Raw genomic sequence first — 24,322 nt, forward strand, 5'->3', positions numbered from 1 at the left:
ATGTAATCCATATGGAGTATTATATTTTAATTTCCTATCTTTGTTGAAGCTTTTAAAATTTCCTAAGGCTCTTTTGTTATTATAGATTCTGACACAACCCTAAGTTTCCGCTTTCCGCTTTTCTAACAAACCCTAGGACTAACTGCTCTGATACCATTTTCTGTGACGACCCCTTTTTTTTTTTTTATTATTATTATTATTATTTTTTTTTTCTCGAAAGCATACAAACGGATCTTCACAGTGGCACGACTACATGTCGCTCAGCCAACATATGACACATGTCCCATAACATGCATCTGATAATCAGAGTTACATTTAATAGCGGAATATAGTAATCAATGTGCAGCGGAACACATATCATAAGCGGAAATATATCTAATATACAATAGTTAATTACAACAAGAGCCATTTACAAGTCTAACTATTTAAGGCATTATATAACATATTACACTAATTACTTTCTAAAATATAGGCTCAACAAATACATGTGCCATATAGGACACGAGCCATGGATAAAATACCCAAAATGCGGACTACCCATGAGTCCGTGACTTATGACTATCGCGATGTGCTCCAATCATAGTATCCCACACGCTAGGTGGACGAGTCAATATCTATATCCGCAAAACCTGCAACCAAAGCATCAATGTCTGCACGGTTGCGGGGGTTGCCGCATCCGTACAGGTGGAATTATGAGCCCACCGCCTTAGCATAAATAAGATACACTAAGACCTCAGAGGTATACTATTCACTGAGTTTTCGCAAAGAACCAACTTTTCATTTTTAGTCGTGCGAACACTATAACAGCTACCAATTTTATAAACTTTTGTTTGGAAAATCCTCATAGCTGATATAGCAAACACCGACTAATAGAAAACATTTAAATACTGTGGGTAGCTAGTATTATACAAAAAGATTCGTTATAGAACACAATGACATTTAATCATGCAACCATCCGATACCAATATACATAAGTTCTTTTTCTATCAAGACTTTTATGCATACTAATACGTCTAGCAAAACTACATTTAAATCATGCAACCATCCGGTACCAATATACATAAATTCTTTTTCTATCAAGACTTTTATGCATACTAATACGTCTAGCAAAACTACAATATACTTATCATGAAAACATCACACAATTTAAACAATGCTATGCATGCTCATGATAGTCTTTTTGTTCATTATGAGCCTCACGCTCTCTTCATTATTATGAGCCTCACGCTCTCTTCTTTATTATGAGCCTCACGCTCTCTTCATTATTATGAGCCTCACGCTCTCTTCTTTATTATGAGCCTCACGCTCTCTTCATTATTATGAGCCTCACGCTCTCTTCTTTATTATGAGCCTCACGCTCTCTTCTTTATTATGAGCCTCACGCTCTCTTCATTATTATGAGCCTCACGCTCTCTTCATTATTATGAGCCTCACGCTCTCTTCTTTATTATGAGCCTCACGCTCTCTTCTTTATTATGGGCCTCATGCTTTATGCTTTACAATTCTAACTCTATACTCCTATTCTTTGCAAATCATGCTTTCTTCAAATACCATGAACCAATCAACATGAAATTTTCATTATTCTTCTTTGCATAATTAAATCCCAACTACAATACACTTTCAAATACTTCAATCAATTCAAAACCTTTCATTCATGCATCATTTCATAACATCATTGATATTTCAACATAATTGAAACTACTTGAAACATCCAAAACATACATGTTAACATATCGTTGGTTCAATAGAAAATCATCTATCATTTGCATTTCTATAAAATACGAAAAATATCTTTTCTCAGTGAGTAGAATACTCACTTGGCTGCGCGGATATTAAGCACTAGGTCTCCTAGACACCACCATGCAATGCATTACTGTAAAAACAATACATTGCACATTATTGACAACTTCTAATATTGGACTCATATTTAGCTCCAAAATTGCTCAAGAGCTAACCCATGGAAAACCCATAGTATTTTAAGGGTTCCAAACGCCTACCCATAAATCCTAAACACTAATTAAAACTCAAACAATATTAATCCAAAGTATTCACTAAGGGTTAGATATTAACATCACTATTTAATTATTTACCCATAAAAATATATTAATTGCTAACCCATAATTAATTCCACTAACCCATACATTATTTTCACTAACACTTTTATAATAATATTAACCCTAAAATTATATTCACTAATCTCTAGATTATTTTTCACAAACATTTTCTCGATATCATTAACTCTAATATTATTTCATAAATATTTTTACCTCAATTACTAACATATTAACACAATTTAATCATCTAGATTTTTAATCACTTAAAAACCCCAAATTAGTTTAACCTAACAAATTAGAGTCTCTAAACTTTAAATCATAATTTATAAACACTACCTCAAACACGATATTATTAACCCAATAGCTTTTACTAAGGGTTAATCACAATAAATAGCATTTTAACAAAATACCCGAAAACTAATGTCTATAGAAAACTTACCAAAAATTCGCCAAGCAAAGACCAAATGCTCGGGAAGCTCCTAGCAACTCCAAACTATCCAAAATCTAGAGAAAACGCCAAGTTAAACTCATCTCTATAAGATTTATAAAAAATCTCCAAAAATGCTAGTTTAGCGATTTACCTCAAAACGATCGGTAGAAACGTAGATCGAGCTTCGTAGATCACGTTACCGAAGTCGGATCGAAGATCGGACCGTTGGATCTTCGTAGATCAAGGATTTTCTATAAAAATCCATAAGAGAAAAATAAGGAGGAGAGGCACTGCCTCTCCGAAAAAAAATAGAAAAGGCCAAAAGGCCTTTTCTTCGGAAAACAAGGCGCAGTGCGCCTTGTTGTTCATTATTATTTTTTTTTTGTCTGGAAGGGCCAAGTGGCCCTTCCTTTAAGTGAAGGTGGGGCGCAGGTGGCGCCCCACACTTCATTTATTTATATATATATTAATTTTACTTTTAACTTTTCTTTTTCTTTTAATTTTATTTAATTTTATTTCTTTTTGTTATTTCATTTTCTTTTCTTATTTAATTTTATTAATTAATTTCTTTTATGTTAATTTTTCATTTCTACTTTATTTTCGATTATTTCAATTTTCTATTTTATTTGGACTTTAAAAATATTACTTTTTACATTTTAATAATACTAAAATTATTTTAACTATTCATTTACTCAAATTTTATACTCTAAATATTAAATAATGTCCCGGACATTACATGTGGTATGCCATAATTATTTTTTACTCCCTATGGTTTAAAAAATTACTGGGAGGTCCTCGTGGTAGACAATAATTACAAATCGATCCCTGGCGTCAAATTCTGTTAAATTTTTTAACAGATTCTGTCAAATGCCACGTCAGCGACACGTGTCGCCATCTTATGGCGACACGTGTCCATCTTAATAAAAAAAATATAAATTTATTAAAAAATAAATAAAAATACTTTAAAAAAAAAAAAAAAAACTGAACGGTTGGCCACCCATTTGGGGGTGGCCTGGCCGCCCCCAGAGGCCGCAGGGGGTGGCGCGCGGCCACCCCCAAGCCACAGGGGGTGGCCTTCGGGCCACCCCTGGAAGATCCGGGGGTGGCGCGCAGCCACCCCAGTGGCCTGGGGGTGGCCGCGCGCCACCCCGGAGTTGTCTGGGGGTGGCGCGCGGCCACCCCCAGTTGCCTGGGGTGGCCATCGGGCCACCCCCTGTGGCTTGGGGGTGGCCGCGCGCCACCCCCTGCGGCCTCTGGGGGTGGCGCGCGGCCACCCCCAGTGGCTGGGGGCGGCCAGGCCACCCCCAAATGGGTGGCCAACCGTTCAGTTTTTTTTTTTTTGGATTTTTGATTTTTTTTTTTTTTGGATTTTGGATTTTTTTTTTAATAAATTTATATTTTTTTATTAAGATGGCGACACGTGTCGCTGACGTGGCATTTGACGGAATCTATTAAAAAATTTAACAGAATTTGACGCCAGGGATCGATTTGTAATTATTGTCTACCACGAGGATCTCTCAGTAATTTTTTAAACCACAGGGAGTAAAAAATAATTATGGAATACCACAGGGACCAACGGTGCAATTTTCTCTTTTTGTTTTTCTTTGGGAAGGGCCAGATGGCCCTTCCATTTTTCTTTTCCGTGAAGGGCCATCTGGCCCTTCACTTTTATGCATGTGGGGGCGCATGTCGCCCCACATGTATAATTATTATATATATATATATATTTATTTATTTATTTTCTTTTTGACTTTTTAACTTACTCCCTTTTTTTTTTTTTTTTTTTTTTCTAATAATTCATTAATTCTCTTCTTTATTTTGTTTTACTCATTAATTTCATTTTCTATTTTATTTCATTTCATTTTCTTCCTTTAATTTTTTATTAATTAATTTCTTTTATGTTTTTTTTTCTTTTTTTTTTTTTGAACTTAAAAATATTCATTTGCATTTTTTAATGACACTAAAATAATTTTAATCAATTATTTATTCAATTTTAGTATTTTAATTACTACAAAATGTCTTGGACATTACACTTTCACCTCCAAAAACTAAAACAAAAAATACAATATGATTCACCTGGTACACTACTATTTAGCAGCGGATGCGGATGCGGATACAAATACGGTTATTGAAACTCATTTAATTAGCAGCCAAAAACCCATACGTGCAAATGCAATTTTCAATTAATTTCTTTTATGTTTTTTTTTCTTTCATTTTTTTTGAACTTAAAAATATTCATTTGCATTTTTTAATGACACTAAAATAATTTTAATCAATTATTTATTCAATTTTAGTATTTTAATTACTACAAAATGTCTTGGACATTACACTTTCACCTCCAAAAACTAAAACAAAAAATACAATATGATTCACCTGGTACACTACTATTTAGCAGCGGATGCGGATGCGGATACAAATACGGTTATTGAAACTCATTTAATTAGCAGCCAAAAACCCATACGTGCAAATGCAATTTTCAATTATTTGATTCACTTGATACACAACTATAAAGATTAAATGTAGATTTACTGTTATTTATCTTAAATTAATTAGAGTATTTGTGGTGTCTTCGGAATTATAAATTTTTGTATCAATAACTTAATTTTATATAATTTTAATATGTTCTTACCATCTAAATTAATAAGGATTAATTGTAATTATTGACTTTAAATTAGATTATTAGTAAAGTGCTTTCACTTGTTTCTCACAACCACTCTTCATCAATTAAGGGGCAATTGTATGCCCTTCATTAGATGAAACGATTGACAATATCTTTGTGAATGGATGTTGCCCCTCACAATATAAAGTGCGATTGGCCACTCTTCTAAGAAGGGAGGCTTGTCCCTCATTTGGTAAAGAGTGGCCAGTTGTCCCTTATTTTTTATTTTTTAAAACAAAAAAAGAAATTTGGGATAAAACTGGTGAGTCCTAGCTTATCAATGCTATGTATCAATTTACAATTGGATGTGGGGGTGGATTATGTATAAATTTAATAGTTTTGGCGGTAGAGATTGTTTTAGACTAATAGATAATATTTTTAGTACCACGGGATCAATTTAGTACAATTACAAACCCATGGACCATTTAGTAAATTTTCTCGTGTCTTTGGCTCTACTATGCTCTTCGTCCTACTAAACGACTGCCGTTTTCTTATATCTTTCAGTGTATTTTTTTTGAACATATTATCTTTCAATATATATTAATGGTCACCTGCCATTTTGTGATTTATGCATTTTGGATTTTCAGAACAAAGCGGGATTGGATACCGTCTTCTGCATTTCCCATATCAGGCCAAGAAACGTAGGTTTGAAATCCCAAGGAGCTTAGCTTTAGCGTGGTTTCGAATATCCCAAGGAAAATTACTCTCTTTTTTTTTTTTTTTTTTTTTTTTTTTTTTTTTTATTGTGGTTTCCACTTCTCTTTTTCTTGTTTTTGAGTTTTTGACTACTTGCAAAAAAAGAAAAAAGAAAAAAAAGAAGAAAAGTGTATAAAAAAAAATTGAAACAAGAATGGAGAATATTGTTATTGAGTTTGCTAAACAAATCGTTGATTACACGATTAGACCTATTGGACGGTGGCTATGTTACTCGTTTCACTATAGCAGCAACATTGGGAGTATGAAGAACCAGATAGAGAAGTTGAGGAATGCTAGAGATCGCGTGCAACATTCCGTTGATGCTGCTATAAGAAACGGTGACGAAATTGAAGGTGATGTTAACAATTGGTTGGAAGAGGTGGATAAGAAAATAGAAAAGGGCATGAAAGTTCTTGAAAGTGCTGAAGAAGCAGGGATGAAGTATTCTAGTGGGGCATGCCTGAACTTAAAGGTGCGGCATCAGTTAAGCCATAAAGCAGCGAAGATAGTGAAAGATATTGGTGAAGTCTTGAAAAATGGGAGTTTTGACAGAGTTTCTTACCGTCTTGCTCCACAGGGGATAGAGTCTACGAGCTGTATGGATTACATGTCCCCTGAATCAAGAATGTCAACTGTGAAGAGACTTATGGAAGCATTGAGAGATGATAATATCCATGTGATCGGGGTGTGGGGGATGGCCGGTGTGGGAAAGTCTACGTTGGTGAGAGAAGTTGCCAAGCAAGCAAAGGAGGAAAAGTTATTTGATGAGGTGGCTATTGCAAATGTGACCCAGAACCCAGACCTGAAAGAAATCCAAAGAGAAATGGCGGACATGATAGATCTGAAGTTTGATGTGGAGAGTTCTGTAACCGGAAGAGCAATTCGTCTACGGGAGAGGTTAAAAAAAAAAAAAGACAAGAAGATGATACTTGTTATCCTTGATGACATATGGAAGAATCTTGATTTGGAGGCTCTAGGAATTCCTTCTGAGGGATGCAAAGTATTGCTGACATCCAGAAATCGAGATGTATTAGTTTCTGGAATGGGCACCCAAGAGGATTTTGGACTTGAAGTTTTAGCTGAAGAAGAGGCATGGAGTTTATTTGAGAAGATGGCTGGCGATTGTGTTAATAAAAACCCCAATATGCGAAGCACAGCAACTGAGGTAGCTAAAGCGTGTTCAGGTCTGCCTCTTGCACTTGTCACGGTTTCTAAGGCATTAAAAAATAAAGAGTTATTTGAATGGAAGGATGCATTGTTGCTACTAAGAAGACCTGCTCTGGAACACCTTAGCGAAATGCAGTCAACTATATATTATTCTATAGAGCTGAGTTATAAACATCTTAAAGAAACTAATAAGGAGGCCCTAGACGTCTTTTTGCTTTGTGCTCAAATGGGTTACTACAGTCTCAAGATGGACTTGTTGAAATATTGTTGTGGTTTGGGTTTATTTCATGGTATTAATACAATGGAAGATGCAAGAAACAGACTATATGCAAGACTTCGTATTTTAAAAGATTGTTGTCTATTGCTACCTGATGATTGCTTTGAAAGTTTACGTATGCATGACGTTGTTTGTGATGCTGCTAAATTAATAGCGTCAAGGGATCATAATATGTTTAAGGTGAGAGCTGATGGTGGGCTAAAAGAATGGCCAGATGTGGATGCACTCAAAAGATGCAAGGCATTCTTTGTTCGCGGTGGAGATATCCATGAACTTCCTAACGAAATGGAATGTCCAGAATTGAGATTCTTGTATTTGTGGGGTGAAGGTCATCCTTTGCAAATCTCAGACACTTTCTTTGAAGGGACGGGAAAGCTCAAAGTTTTAGATTTGACTAAAATGCAACTTTCATCGCTTCCTTCAGCACTTGGTCTCCTTAGAAACCTGCAAACATTGTGCCTGGAACGATGTGTGTTGGGAGACATAGCTGTAATTGGAGAGCTCAAGAATTTAGCAATTCTTAGCCTTCTTTGGTCCGACATTTCACAGTTGCCAAGAGAAATAGGATTGTTGACTCGTTTGAAATTGTTGGATTTGAGCCATTGTTCCAAGCTTGAAGTGATTCCACCAAATGTCCTATCAAGCTTGGTCGCATTAGAAGAGTTGTATATGGAAAACAGTTTTGTTCAATGGGAGGCTGAAGGACTCAATAATGCTAGCCTTGCTGAGCTAAAAAATTTGTTCCATTTGACAACTTTAGAGATGCATATTCGAGATGCCAGCAATCTGCCAAAAGATCTGTTGTTTGAGAAGTTAGAAAGATATGTAATATTGGTAGGAGATGTATGGGATTGGACTGATGATAACCGAGGAGAAGCCTCAAGAATATTAAAACTCAAGCTAGATACAAGCTTCCAATCTGAGGTTGGGATTCAATTAATGTTGTCGATGAAGAGAACAGAAAATCTTTACTTAGATGGGTCAAAGGGTATTCAGAGTGTTCTAAACGTATTCAATAGAAAAGGTTTTCAACAACTGAAGCATCTCCATATCCAAAATAATATTGAGATTAAGCATATAATTAACTCGAGCCCGTTAGCGGATATTGCCTTTCCTGCCTTGGAGACAATTCTTCTCGAAAATATGACAGGCTTGGAAGAAATATGTCATGCTGAGCTTCCTGGCTTGAGATCCTTTGGTAACTTGAGAGTTGTAAGAGTGAAATGTTGTGATAAATTAAAATTTGTCTTCTCATCATCCATAGCTAGGGGCCTTTCCCAGCTTGAAGAATTGGAGATAGAAGAATGCAGCATCATGGGTGCAATAGTCATGAAAGAAGGCGGCGAAATAGAAGACACAGATCTGATCTTGTTCCCTAAACTACGTCTCTTGGCACTGCGGCGTCTTCCAAAGCTCATCAGCTTCTTAAGCACACAAAATTCATTCACAACCGATGCTGGAGAAATCATTTCGAAGGGCAAGCTTGATTGTTACACGTCAATTCTACACGGACAGGTACACAAGATTTTTATTCCCCAAATAATAACCCTACACGCACAGCACACACCTATATACATATACACGTATAGATGTGTCGAGAACACTGTTTGAATGATAAATATTTGAGTAGTGTATTAATTTGTCCATGGAAAACAACCAAAACGAATTTCAATATATATATACCAGAGTAATTACTTAGAAGTATAAGGATCAATGCTGCTCCCTCTTATATAACTCTAGATCCCACAAGTAATTACTTATGTGGCAGGAAGGATTAGCAATACTAATCCTGCAAGTTTTAGAATAACTGGAACGAAGATACTGATCATTAATTATCACTTACCAGTTGTTTATTGAAGTGAATGTCAAGTAACATGCCAATGGGCGTTTGTTGCGTGAGTGACTTGAATAATCAAGTCTTGAGTGTGTGGGGCCCATACTCAGTATCCTTAAATCACATTCCCTTCCTCAAACGTTGGAAAAATCTTCAAAAATTCACCTCCAGCAGATTCTTTTTTCCTCCCCTAAATCAAAGGAAAGCTACAATGCTATCCAAGATTTAGGAAGCACTTTCCTTATCCTTATTTATTTATTTATTTATTTTTAAAATGACTTTCTTTCCTTTCTCTTTTCCCTAGCGTTGATTAGAAGAATATTTAAATAATATAGAAAAAGGATAATGGAGGCTATTGAAGAATGTATTTGAATAGCAAAGCACAAAGTAACTTGGTTTCTTAAATTTGGAAAAAATCTAAAGAAAGCTATTGAGAGTGTTCCTATACTCAAACTAACTCATAACCCGCGCTATGCGTAGGATTCTTCATTATAATTTAGTTTCAGAATTTAAACGCATTTTCATTGTACTTTTTATTATAGGTTAAAAAATGCTTGTAAAAAAAAAAATTATCACATATCTTTCAATAAAAAACAATAAAGGTTAAGACCCCTAATTTTATTTTAATCCAAAAAACTAAAACTTATTAAAATATTGTTCACATAGGTGTAATTTATAACGAAAAGAAGTATAAAAAAAAATATCAAAAAGAAAATCTAAATTTCAAATATTACAGTATAAGTGTTGTAGTTTTTTCAATGGTTAAGATGGTGCTGTAATTTTTTTTATAGCACCTAAGCCAAATCTTACAAAATAAAAGAAAAATTTTCACTCAACATTTAATGCAATTTAATAAATCCTCTTACATCACGTTCAATGCTTAATCAAATATTTTTTTGCCTTATTTTGCTTTCAAAAGCAGAAAAAACACTTCAAAAAAAAAAAAAAAATTGAGTGAATCATACCAAAAAAAAAAAAAACCATTAAACATTCAAATATATTAAAAAATAAGACTCTTAATTTTACTTTAATCCATATAAATTAAAACATATTAAAATCTTTGTTCTCATATCAGTAGTTTAAAAATGAAAAGAAGTATAAAGAAAAGAGAAAGAAAAAAGCAAGAAGAAAGCCTGTAGATTATGATTATCAAAGCATTAATAAAAAAAAATTAGCTGGAGCCTGTAATATTATTTGTATGATACATATTACATTTTGATACAAATAAAACCTATATAATTCTGAACATTCTAAAAAGAAATTACATAGCAAACAAAACAAAATGGCTGAAAATCGAGTAAATTATACAAACGAAAACAAAAATATTCCATAAAACATTCAAATGAACTAAAAAATAAGACACTTAATTTTATAATGCGAAAAAATTCTTATTTTGGTCTTATGAAGATTAACACCTATGATCTTTTTCATTAAAGCACAATAAATTTATTAAAATTATGATAAAACCGGTTCAACCTTTAAAATTCACTGGTTTTTTTTTACTTAAAAAACCGGTTCAGTGTTTAAAAATTATGGGTTCACACCACGTGTCATAATTCTCCATTGCACAAAGAATATTGGATGAATATATAAATCACATAAAATTTTACTATCAAAAGAACCATAATTTTAGTTTTAATCCATATAAAGTAAAACTTTTAAAATATTCTCATATGTGTAGTTTAAAATTGAAAGAAGTGTAAAAAAAAAAAAAAAAAAATAGCAAAAGAAAAACCTGAATTTTGATTATCAAAGTATTAATAATGGGATTAATAGTAGGAATCTATAATATTGTTAGTGTGATACATATCTATTATGTCTCAATAAAAATAAAATTCATATAATTTTGAACAATAACAATAACAAAAAAAAAAAAAAAGCATTTCAAATTTATTCCTTAATTAACTCTTTAAAGTTTTAAAAGCATTTCTATTTCCTTTTCTGCATAATAATCAAATAAAATTTTGCATTTTTTGGCTTTCAAATGAAGAATAACACTTCCAAAAAATAAGTGAAAATCATGTAAATCACATAAAAGAAAAACAAATATCTCATAAAACATTCAAATGAATTAAAACATAAAACCCTTACTTTTAGTTTAATTCATATAAATTAAAACATGTTAAAATATTGGGGTAATTACCTTTTCCCCCATGAACTACCAAAAAATGCGCGATGCCCCCATGAACTACCAACTCGACCAAAATAGAGCATTCAACTACCAAAGATAACCATTTTCCCCCCTTCCGTCAGTCACACGCCGTTTTACCCTCACTTTCTTCCTTTTTTCCCCCTATGAACTACCACTATCTTCCTCTTTTCCCCCCATAAACTACCATCATCTTCCAACATGCCCCCATATAAAACGGCACATGACCCGTTGACCGTTTGTTTTAACCCCTTTGACTGACGGAAGGGGGGAAAATGGTTGTCTTTGGTAGTTGAATGCTCTATTTCGGTCGAGTTGGTAGTTCATGGGGGCATTGCGCATTTTTTGGTAGTTCATGGGGGAAAAAGATAATTACCCCTAAAATATTTGTTCCCATAGGTGTAGTTTAGAATGAAAATAAGTATGAAGAAGAAAAATATCAAGAAGAAAACCATGATTTTGATTATCAAAGCATAAAATAGAAAATTAGCAAGAATATATATATATATATATATATATATATATATATATATTATTGTCGATGTGATACCTATTATATTTCAATCTTATATAATTCTGAACATTCGAAAAAGCAAATGAAAAAAAAAAAAAAACCCTCATTAACATTCAAATGAAGAATTGCTCAATCAAAAATTTCACAAATAAAATGAAAACATATTTATATTTCAACCAAAAATATAAAATACTAAAGAAATACGTGTCTCTACAAAAAAGTCCTACTTATATCATTAATTGAGAAAGAGACTAATTGTATCATTAATATATATATATATATAGAGAGAGAGAGAGAGCGAGAGAGATATTAAATAGACCAGTTCAATTTTATTTAAAAAATCGGTTCAATATTTAAAGGACCAGTTTAGTCACTAAAAATTATGGGTGCATGCCACGTGTTATCATTTTATGCCATTCTAAGGAAGAACTTTGCTTTTAAGTTGTGTAAGAATTGTGCAAAAAACATTACTCATATATATGATTAGGAGTTTTGACCAACTTATAACCTTATAAAAGGCACGTGGCTTCAGCAACTTGATGCACAACAAGAGAGAAAAATACTTGAGCTAGCTCAGTATGTTTTCTCATCGGCCTTGTTTTGCCGCACATGCACTAAGAGAAAGAGAGTTACCTATTTTTGTTACTCTTTTCTTTTGTGTGAGAATGAGATTTTGCTGTAGTGGAGCTCTAAGTTTTGAGTGCTTTTCTTCTTACTACTCTTTGTGATAGCTCCATCTTTTGATAATGAATTTCCTTCTGGTCCCCTCTATCTATGGTTGTAAGCTTATTAAGCTAAACCATATTAAATAAATCCGTGTCCTGTGTGATTCAGTTATTTTTATTCTGTCTTTTTCAGCTTCTTTAGGATTCTAAAATTATTTTATCACTACATCGTATGTGAGAAAAACAGGACCTTATCTTCACCCAAAGAATCCACGAACATATTTGAGAGGCATGCATGTGTGTCTCAAGTGAGGACTTTATCAAGCTAAATTTACATAGAAATTTAATTAATTAAAAAAAGAAAAAAAAATCTTTTTTAGTTTTTGGGATTCTAGTTGTACCAAACTAATTCTCAAGGTATAAAAATACAAAATTGAGCCCTGGGGTATGCTATTTGTTCAATATGGTCGTACCATTAGCTGTTTGACAAAACCATGAGATGCACATGTGGATTTATGCCACAACCAATTGATTGGCATGTGGCATGACAGATGACTTAGCCTACTGTGGAATTACAGTTTAATTTTTACCCTCAAAAAAATTTAAAAATTGAAAGAGGCCCGGTGAAGGCAGCCTCCCTTAACAGGGGGTGGCCCAGCACCCTTACTAATAGGAGCGGCCAACCTCCTCTCACCTATATTAGTAACTTGTGGTTGAACAGGGTAGTAAATTTGACATAGGCCAAGGAAAAGGACTAGTTCAATAACATGATAGTTTCCAGTATTCAATTTTGTAAATGAATTTTGTCTATAAGCATGTTTTGTTTTTAGTACGTTTCTTCATTATAAACAGCCAACAAATGATTTGAAAGTCATTATTGAAGTTAATAACATGTTACAGTTTTGAGGAAATAGAAAAGTCTCTCTAAAAGGATTTTCAACATTACTGCAATAAATGACAGTCTTATATGTTTTCTATCAAACAAAAGAGAGAAATTTTACAAAGAGGGCTCATGCTGCACACACAACATATATAGTTGACTGTATTTACTTACAGAGGTGTGGACTCATAGCTATAGAGGCCCGAGACAGAGGAATGCCCAACAACATATTGGACTTTGATCCTTAAAATTTGGAGAAGACTTGGTATTTTGGTGACCTAGACGAGACTTTTGGCTAAAGAATGATTAGGTTTGGGTTTGGTAGTTAATGACATTCTTTTGACTATGTATAGTTTCTAGTAGCTAGGTGTAAATGAAATAGCTAGTAAGTTGAATATTTGGAACAATACTGTAAGTGATATGTAAATAAATGTAATTTGTTTTCAATTTGTGCTCTTGTATTATTCTTACATTTATAATTCAATTATTCTTCAGCTGCAAGTCTAAATTTAAGTCGTAGCTGTAGTGCCTAATGGTATTTAATTACAGTTAGAAAAAAAGGTAAAAATGTTGGAGCGTTACAGTTATAATGAATAAAAGGCTAAAAATTAGATTTTAGAGCAATAGAGAATTTTAAAAAGCTAATAATGAGTAATGGCTACGTTTTATCAGCAAGTACAAGTTCGTTTGCATCCATGGATTTTTAAAATAAAAGAGAAGAAATTTATACATTGTGTTCGCACCCTACCCCACGAATAATTCAGGCCAAACATGTGCCAGGATTGCACGGCAATGTTGGAATGAACGTAAATAGTATCTTTTTGTTGACTCTTTCCCCATAGCTTGCTAGTCACTATGCTCCAATAAAATGGTATTTTACGTCTTTCAAAGAAAAATAATATGCATACCCTGATACCTTAGCATGTTTGTGCATCTTTTAAGTTGTATTTGAAGGATACAAATTTGCTGTTGGTGCAGGTTTTGTTCCCCAAGTTGGAAACGTTGGAATTGTCGTCAATAGACTTGGAAGACGTACAACGCAATCCACATCGGGCAACAAGCTCCTCTTGCATATTAGAGAACATGCAATCAACGTCAAGGTTTCAAAATTTGTCACGATTGAAAGTGCAGGGCTCTAGTAATCTAAAACATCTATTGTCATTCTCTGCAGCCAGATTTATGCGGCAGCTCAAATACCTTTTCATATACGAATGCATGGTTATGGAAGAGATTATAGTCACAGAAGAATCGGGAGTAGTAGAAGAAAGAATTGTTCCAAAGATGGTGTTGTTTAGTCGACTAGAATACCTGTACCTAAGAAAACTTCAAGCGCTTAAAAGATTCTGCATAGGAAGTAATATCGAATTTCCGTCCTTAAAGCAACTGCGTATTAATGGTTGTCCTAAATTAAAGACATTCCTATTCAAACCTATTAGTTCAGGCATGACCGTAGGCAAAGAACTGGTGGAAATGAATGCAAAAGACAACCCTCATACCGTTGTGCAACCTTTCTTCAATGAAGAGGTAAATCCTTTTTACTTATCTTTCTTTCTTCTTCTTCTTTTTTTTTTTTTTTTTTTTTAATAAAAAAAAAATTCTGAACTTTTAAAATAAAAATCTCTAGCATCGATACTTTGTAAATATCTCATCTTCCGTTATGTGAGTTATTACGGTTTGGTATGTAATTAACACACGGGATGAACCCCGCAGGTTGCCTTCCCTAGTTTGGAAAAGTTGGAAATTTCTCATATGGATGACTTGGAAATCATATGGCATAACCAATTTGCCGTAGATTCCTTCTGCAAGCTTCAGACTCTAAATGTTGCATCTTGTGAAAATCTTACGAATGTCTTTCAATCTAATATGCTGGCAAGATTTCAGAGTCTAGTTGAACTAACCATAAAAAATTGTAGCTCACTGGAAGAAGTATTTGAACTGCAAGGGCCAAATGTTGAAGGAACACATGCGGTAACAGTCATTCAGTTGGAAAAATTGGCTTTGGCTCGTCTACCCAAAATGAAGCATGTATGGAATAAAGACTCCCAAGAAAGTTTCAGCTTTCAAAATCTAAGAAATGTGAGTGCTTTTGATTGTGAGAGTTTGAAAAGTTTATTTCCAGCCTCAGTGGCGAGATGTCTCATGCGATTGGAGAAGCTTAGTATATATAATTGTGGGGTGGAGGAAATTGTTGCAGGAGAAGAAGGAGAAGGAGCAAAAGCAATAACTAAGTTTGTGTTCCCTCAAGTAAATGGTATACTTCTCATTGGCGTATCAAGACTCAAGTGTTTTTACCCTGGAAGGCATTCTTCAGAATGGCCAATGCTGAAAGAAATGGGCGTGAATGGCCATGGATGCCAAGTTGACATATTTGCTTCTGAACTTTTGAGCGAAGCACTTCAGGAGAGCCAACTTGATATCTCCGCTAAACAATCTCTTTTCTTGGTTGATGAGGTAAGAGCCTTAACTTATAATCTTATAGGATGCCCTTAACAATCCCTGATGCATATTGCCTTTTCCAACAAGTTTTGTTCAACATTTTAGAAAGTCCATGCATTTTGTTCTAGAGTTATATCAACTAGAAATGACGAATGATGCCTTAACTTCTAGAACTCAAAATCCCTATACTTTCAATATATTATTTGCTCTTTTTCACGTTTAATTTTCAATCTATACTTTCTATTACTTGAAGATCTTAAAGGCCTTTAACTTGTGCTTTATAAAATAAACCTAGCTAGGCATTTCTTGAAAACTATTAATAGACCTAATAAAATATCACGCGCCTCAATTTGAAGTCATTGCATGCCACTAATTTCCAAACATTTGAATGAACATAGTCAAGAATACCATTGTTTGCATAAGATGCTACTTTAAAATTGACCATGCATTTCTTAAAACCCAGTTTACATGATTTTACACAATTCAACAAATTCTGTTTCTGAAGCTCAACATGTCATACTCACCTAATTAAATAGCCAGGCTACATATGTCCTAAAAAATTGTATCATCTAAACTTGATTCTCCCAAAATAGATACTACTACTCTACATGTGACCATGTTCCCAAGCAGCTTATATAAATTATGAAATTTCTAATTAATTTTTCTTAAAGAATAGCCACTACGCGTTCCAAATGTAACCTTAGTATTAGTATATATGATAAGGATCAATCCTTATCTAGAGGTACATGCGGATGCGATTATTTGGAATATCCGCAGTCGTAAAATACGGATGTTTCTTCTAGATATCCACATCTACACAGTTATAGCGGTTATTATCCGTTGCCGCATATTAGGTAATGGGCCTTTTCGGCCTATTTTAGTCTTTTCGGTTTCTATTAGAGCTTATTTTTAAATGATTTTGAAAACAATTTAGGCCGGTTTTTAGTGTTTTAAACTTATTTTAATTTTTTTAAGCCATAATCTTTTGAAAATATATTGATTTCACATTACTTTTGTCTTTTCGTTCAAGTGTTACACACGAAAGCAACACAACCAATCAAATCAATGTAAACATAACGTTTTGGTGAATTTATTTTATATATATATAGGGTATGCGGATGTGGTTATCAACCGCATCCACTTACCCTAAACCGCTATCTTGCAACCGCACCCGCATGTTCAAATAGGGAATAATGGATAGCAAATAGTTGCAGATACCAAATGCGGGCAATTAATACCCACCTACATGTACATCTCTACCTTTTCATATACTGTAACACTTGAAATAGCCATTCCTAATTTCCCATGAAAATGAGTATTGTTTCTTAAATTAAAGATGTCTATTCCAAGGCTACTCTATTTCCAATAAAAGCTATTTATTTTCTTAGTGGAATAACCATTTCACATACCAAAACGTATCTTTAGAGTTCTACTTGAAAATAATAATAGACTTCAACTGACCAAAATTAAGCAATTCACCAAATATGTAAAGCAGTAACTCAGATGACACAAATATTTGGTTACGAAGTAGAAACTCTTTGAACTTAAAGAGAAAAACAACTATAGGGCAGCCAAACCCAGAAAATCAACTATAACAAAGAAACAACGATTTACAAGAAGTTAGTACTCACAAAACCTTTACAGTGTTCACTCTCTTGAATTATAACAAGCGACCCATTTCTCTGCTTCTTTCCCAGAACCTTTGAAGAGTTCTTCTTCTTGATCTTCCTTAACTAGAACTCCATATTGATGATTGAACAAACAAACATAAGTACTCTTAAGAGAGATAAATGATAATTCTATTTAGGTCTAAAAACTCTCTCTTAGCATAATGAATTATATATTAGAATCCTTAAATAAAAGACTGCCTATAAACCTCTTTAAATAGGCTTTAGAAACCCTAAAACAAGTCATGAACGGTTTCCTAGGTGGCAGTGTCCAGACTGGCTAATCGTGTGTCTGGACACTAATCAAAAAGAAAACTTTTTTGTGAAGCGTGTACGAACAAGGAACCCTACTATCCGGACATATGCATGAAAAACACTTTGAAAAGTTGCGTCCACTAGGTGTTCGAATACCTTGAAGAATAAGAACTCGATGTGGGTCGTGTCCGAACACAGCTTCTGACTGTCCGAACACTTGAAGAAAATCCAGAAATTTAAGAACAAATTATTATCAAGAATATGTTCTAAGTCACAGTTCTAACCTTTCTTAATTAATATTCTACAATAATCTCCTTACTCAACTTTTTTATTTTTTGATTAATATTTTGCAATATTCTTCTTATTCGGCTATTTTCTTATTTTCCGATTGATATGTTGCAATATTCATCTCACTTGACTCTTTTCTTTCTTGATTACACCAAATAAGTTTTGACACCGAATTCGCCATCACTAAGAAAACTAACACTACTTGTATGGTGGATCACACTCTTTGTTTTGTGTTATTCTTTAGAACAAAAAATAAAAAAATAAAATAAAATAAAATAAGATAAAATTGTCGACTAGATCGGAGCCAAGTCCAAGACCAACTTTGTGATGACCCCTTTTTTTCTTTTTTTATACAAACGTAAAATGAGTCATTGCAGTGACATGACTACGTGTCGCTCAGTCAACATATGGCACATACCCCATAACAAGCACCTGATAATCAGAGTATAACATATATCTATTTATGCAGCAGAAAACATAAATCTGAATAGCGAAAATTACAACTTATACATCTATCACAAATTAATTACAACAAAAAGCCATTTAACATCTATCTGTTTGAGTCTTATTCACATAATATTTACATAACAGTAATGGCTTTACAAAGAATAAGTGACACAAACGTCACAAGCCATACCAAACCTATAAAATAGTGGATAACCCGTAGTCCGACAATTACAACTGTTGCGGTGAGCTTCAGTCATAATATCTCAAATACACTGTTACTAAACCATCAACTATACCGAAGTACCTGCAGCCAAATGAACATCATCTACACGGTTGTGGTGGTATCCACATCTGCATAGGTGAAAGAATGAGTCTACCGCCTCAGTATAAAACATACTAAGACTTCAGTGATATAAAACTAACTGAGTTTTCACAATGAACCAACCTTTATTTTATTTTTAGTCGTGCAAGCACTATATCAGCTATAATTTACCAATAGTTAATACAGTAAACATCGACTATTCAGAAAACATTAAGACATACTATATAGCTGTGCAAATATATAGAATTTTCAGTCTACCGCTTGAAAGATTTTACGTATAGACCCCTCTATAATAACACTTTTCAACGGTGGCTTAGACATATGTGCACACGATCACTCCATCACAGATATTACGTCTACTTATAAGTCTTAAGCAATAAAACATGGCATTTTACTCTTCCATACTAAGATATCATCATTCAACAAAATACTCACAACACCATCTCTAATCGTATTTCAGCTTCGTGCCTTGAATATCGGTAGATCATGTGAGCACTAGAGTTGAACTTAAGTATGCTAACACGTTTTTCCTGAAGAACAATAACAGTCAACCTTCCTACTCATAGACATGTCATTACTCGCACCTAGGCAATCATGAATCCATGTACATTCAAGTTCAATGTATGACATTTTAACACGTGCGGCTATCCGATAGAAATATACATAAGCACTTTTCAATTAAGACACTTATGCATACCAATACGTCTAGTAAAAGCTACTTATAACATAAAAATATCACTCATTTTTTTTTTTTTTTGATAAGCACATAAAAAAATCACTCATAAAACAATGCTATATATGATATGCATGAAACTGGTTCTACTGGGGCTTGGGTTCCCCACGATGCTAATAACTACTGTTTAATTGTGCTTACTGCTGCTTTACTGTTGTACTGTTGTTGTATGTATGCTCTATACTACATGCTCTATGCTCTGTGTTTGACTAGTATATATTTCACTACTGTATCATGCTATAAAATCATGTTGTTATTAAATCATGTTCCCTTAAAACTAAACAAATACAACATTTCATTATACACTTTGAAATCATTCAAAACATAGTTTCTTCATAAAACATAAACAGTTTCAACATAACATGTTCTCAAACAATTTTGCATAATTTAAATCTCAACCATAGTACACACTCACATACTTTAAATCAATTCAACACTTTTTACTCGTGCATCAATTCTTAAACATCATTGATATAATTGAATATAACCAAACTATTCAAAATATCCCAAAACATATATTTCATCATATGATCGGTTCGGAATTATAAAATAAAATATATTTTGCAAATCCATAATATATAAATATATATTTTCTCAACGAGTAGAATACTTACATTGGCTGTATTGGACTCTTGACTCGAATACGCCCCATGTTCTAGTTACTTGAACTCTACATTGGAAAACCAATTAAAGTCTCCAATCTGGACATGATCCAGCAAACATTGGTAACATTAGACTATGCTATTGAAATTTATACTCTATGATACAAAAGCTACCCGCTAGCTCACACGTCGCGTCATACGCTTTTAAAGCTAGCTAGATAACTTAAGCTATTATTATATTAGTCATTGGTTATAAGTTTGTGTCTTATCATGTTTATTTATTATTATTATATCTTATTGTCATTGTTAACTCATTAATGGCTAGTTACTTATTTACTAAGTTAACAATATATATTTAACCTGTTTACACGCGCACACACACACGCATATATATATATATATGCAACGCTTAACCTAATCCGATGACACATAAATATTATGTGTGCATGTATAAGTGGATTAATTACTACGTTGCCACATAATGGATTCATATTTTATTACATTTACTAAGTTAGCAATATATATTTAACCTGTTTACACGAGCGCGCGCGCACACACACACATATATACATACAACGCTTAACCTAATCCGATGACACATAAATATTATGTGTGCATGTATAGGTGGATTAATTACTACGTTGCCACATAATGGATTCATATTACATTTATGTGTTCCTATAAACTTACTAACTTATACTTATTAACTTAAGGTTATTTGGGTAATCTATAACTCTTTGACATTCTTACTAGATTGTTCCCTTTGATATATACCTTAGGCTCTATATTTACAACTACTAATATACTTAATACTTTATCTTTATCAGCTACTAACCATCTAGGTAATTTAAACTATAGAATATTAATCTTATATAACATATTAATCTAATAACTCTTATTGAACTAACTTATAATCACATTTTATAATATCCATTCTTTTATTAAACAAACCCAATTAAAATCCTCTCAACCAAAACTACATATAATCAACCACTATAAGGAATCACCAAATCCATTTTATAAAAATAAAATTTCATATACCATTGAACTCAATTTATTTACATAGTAGCAATGGTATATTTTTCCTCCTAAAACCTCCACATAATTAACCATCTTCAAATTACTAACCCAAAACTAGATTTGGGTTCCACTTAAAACACCCATTAAAATCACCCATTAACTCAATCAAAGCCCGTAGCCATAAACTCCATCAAAGCCCCTCCAAATAAGCCCATCCAAATTACTCCAAAATAGCCCCTAGGATGCCACCGAAAATCAACCCACAAATCCAACTCCCAATTTCATACGGCCCTTCACAAGCATCAACTATCGAAAATTAACCCAAAGGATTTTCTAACTAAGCACTCACGCAGCTATTATATTCACAACAGAAAATCCACACTATTTCCAACCAAACCCCCAATCTCAACCCTTCGAATTTATCACTTAATCGGTCCTACACCAGAAAAATAACCGACCTTTTGTTTCAGAACATTTGATCAACACACAAAATACACCACCAAAATCAATGAAAAACTGAACTCCTCTTCTTCATTGGCCATCGACAGAAAATACCCATATACCCATTCGGTTATGCCCAGAGAAATCCTCCAAAATTATCCACACAAAGAGACCCATTCGGTTTCCTCGTGGAAACCTAACCAAAAACTCATCAATCAAAACCCAAAACAAGAACCCATCCGGTTCTAACAGAAAAATCTAAGGAAATCCAAGTAGAAATCAAGGAAAGGGAAGAGGGAATCTTACTGAATCAAGGCCGGAATCACAGCCCAGCCGCTACCTCCATGCCACGACGGTGGCCCAGCCACCAAGGCTCCGAAAATCGCACCACCCACGGCCAAAAGCCACTTCCACACTCACGAGTTCTCTCTCTCTCTCAGTGCCAATCTCTCTCTGTGGCTCTCTCTCTCTCTCTCTCTCTCACGGTTTGGCCAGGTGCACGAGAAGATGGGGGAGAGAATGGAAGGGGAAGAAAAATGGGAGGGGACATGTTGTGATGTGATGAGGGGAACAGACGAGAGGGAAGCAAGAAGAAAAGAAGAAGAAAGAAGAGAAGATAGTGTCGTGGAAGGCTGTCCCCCGAGGAGAGGAAAGAAATAAGAAAAGAAGAAAAGAAAAGAGAAATGGGGGGCTGTGCGTGAACAAAGGGAGAATGGGAAGAAAGAAAATGAAGGAGGAAAATAGAGGGATTAGCGGATTAGGGGTGACGCAGGGGACAAGGGAGAAAAAGGGGGAATAAAAAAAATTACTGAAATGCCACTCAATTATATATATATATTTATTTTGATAAGTATCATTATTTTTAAACACTCAACTATATATATATTCTTTTATTTTTCTATTTATTAATTGCAACATTTCCTATTTAATTTTTTTCTTAGTCTTTACAAACTTGAAAAAGAGAAATATATAGAATTCGATCTGCCCAAATGATTTGATGGAATCCCGAATTATATCAACAGGAATTGTTTGTATTGCTCTTAAATATTTAATTTCTTTTGATTTTCTTTTTTATTTTTCATTTAGACATATTCCTGTAACATGTTGGGACTATGTTTCTACGCCGTCAATTGCAGCACATTCACGGACGTATTCTATTTTCTAGTCCCTGCAATAAATTCTACGAACTAACCCAGACTTCTTGAAGGAATTGAACACTAATCCAACTTTCTTTTGTTTATTGATATAATTCATTTATAGGCTACGTTCCCCAATTTGGCGACTTTGAGATTGGCGCATTGTGGCACAATATGGCGTGGCCAGGCGGAAGAAGTATTCCCCTATGAAGAAGCTCTTGGTCAAGAAGAACATGCTAGGATACTCCCAAAATTAAGAGAACTAAATCTAATTAGACTACCAATGCTGACACATTTGTGGAAAGAAGACACCCAACCATGCCAAGTTCTTCATAATCTTGAAAAACTGAAGGTGACGGACTGTGGCAAATTGAAAATTTTAGTGCCATCCTCAGTATCTTTCCAAAATTTGTCAGAACTGGAAATTTCGGAGTGTCATGGATTGATTAATTTAGTTACATCCCCAACAGCCAAAACTCTGGTGCAGCTCAAAAAAATGAGCCTAAGCGAATGCGAAAGTATAACGGAAATTGTAACAAGGGAGGGAGGTGAAGCGAATGATCAGGTGATCATTACTTTCAGCAAATTGACTTACTTAAAACTTGATTGCTTGCCAAGGCTCATAAACTTTTGCTCGGGAAGTTATTACTTGGAGTTCCCATCTTTGGAAGAAGTAACTGTGAGACAATGCCAAGAGATGAAGATTTTCTCTTATGGAGACTTGAGCACGCCAAATCTACGAAGAGTACAAGCAACAAAGAAAGATGAATGGCATTGGAAGGATGACCTGAATTCCACCATACATTGGCTTTGGAAGGGCAAACTGTGATATCACCATGCTATATTTGGTTGTTCAGAGAAAGGGTAAGCATATTATTCAACACATCTCCTAATTTCCCACACCATGTTGTTTAATTATTGCTGTGCATTAATGCTATATATATGGTGGTTTTCCTTGATTCTTTTATAAACAGTTTCCTACATGATTTTTTGATGTCTAATTATTAATGTTTTTATATTCAATATGTTATTTTCTGTGAAGCAAGGTTCAGAATTCTGAAGAGGAGGAAGATCATCGACAATGGGAAGTCACGTAAGTTGGTTGATTTTTTATTTTTTATTTTTTATTGTCCTTGTTCCAGGCCGGTGTAAGAAGAAAATAGATGGAATTGCACTTTGTTTTCTATGATTCTTTTATGAAACATTTTCCTTGATGATGTCAACAATTTGAATGATCGATGCTTTTATCTTCAATATGGTGTTTTCTGTCAGGTAAAGGTTCAAAATTCTAAAGAAGATGAAGATCATTCTCAATATGCAGCACCTGGAATGTGTCTTTCCTATGTTTAGTTTGTGGCATTAAGGATCATGTGCTCTTTCTTTGAAGTCGGCACCAAGGATCATGTGTTCTTTCTTTGAAGTCGGTCAGAGGAACATTCAAATAGGGCTAATTTTTTGTTACTTGTTTTGATCTTGCTTCTTTATTTTCTTCTTTGCAATGTTCAAAATGTAGTACAATATGTCGTATTTACATGATGCATTCCTTCCTGTAAGTGTTAAATGCTACTTCTAATTGGTGCCGAAAAGACAATATAACTATCTACATGAATTTTTGCATACATTTAATTTGTTTATCAAGAAGTGTTGAAG

At 33.9% G+C, this 24,322-nt stretch overlaps 1 protein-coding gene and 2 long non-coding RNA genes across 6 annotated transcripts; 1 reads left to right on the plus strand and 2 right to left on the minus strand.

Annotated features, from left to right (window-relative positions):
• Positions 1 to 389: 389 nt before the first annotated feature.
• LOC133883018 (uncharacterized) lies at positions 390 to 2,841 on the minus strand. The gene is made up of 4 exons (XR_009902802.1): positions 2,636 to 2,841; positions 2,494 to 2,558; positions 1,818 to 1,873; positions 390 to 650 (listed from the first exon to the last, which is right to left on the minus strand). It is a non-coding gene; the product is annotated as an uncharacterized LOC133883018 (long non-coding RNA).
• Positions 2,842 to 5,925: 3,084 nt separating this feature from the next.
• LOC133851664 (probable disease resistance protein At4g27220) lies at positions 5,926 to 24,322 on the plus strand. Of its 3 annotated transcripts, none has more exons than XM_062288187.1 (6): positions 5,926 to 8,798; positions 14,304 to 14,849; positions 15,036 to 15,776; positions 22,797 to 23,536; positions 23,715 to 23,765; positions 23,945 to 24,322. In XM_062288187.1, exons 1-4 carry the CDS (start codon positions 5,994 to 5,996, stop codon positions 23,499 to 23,501), a joined length of 4,797 nt encoding a protein of 1,598 aa, XP_062144171.1. In that variant the 5' UTR covers positions 5,926 to 5,993; the 3' UTR covers positions 23,502 to 23,536; positions 23,715 to 23,765; positions 23,945 to 24,322. The 3 variants fall into 3 exon arrangements, with proteins under 3 accessions (XP_062144171.1, XP_062144172.1, XP_062144170.1); XM_062288188.1 differs by having other exon boundaries at positions 23,725 to 23,765; XM_062288186.1 differs by having other exon boundaries at positions 23,719 to 23,765; positions 23,945 to 24,321.
• LOC133850998 (uncharacterized) lies at positions 18,456 to 22,262 on the minus strand. Of its 2 annotated transcripts, none has more exons than XR_009895720.1 (2): positions 21,843 to 22,262; positions 18,456 to 18,722 (listed from the first exon to the last, which is right to left on the minus strand). It is a non-coding gene; the product is annotated as an uncharacterized LOC133850998 (long non-coding RNA). The 2 variants fall into 2 exon arrangements; XR_009895721.1 differs by having other exon boundaries at positions 18,456 to 18,743.

The sequence above is a fragment of the Alnus glutinosa genome, chromosome 12 (assembly GCF_958979055.1).
Source record: "Alnus glutinosa chromosome 12, dhAlnGlut1.1, whole genome shotgun sequence".
Taxonomy (NCBI): Eukaryota; Viridiplantae; Streptophyta; class Magnoliopsida; order Fagales; family Betulaceae; genus Alnus; species Alnus glutinosa.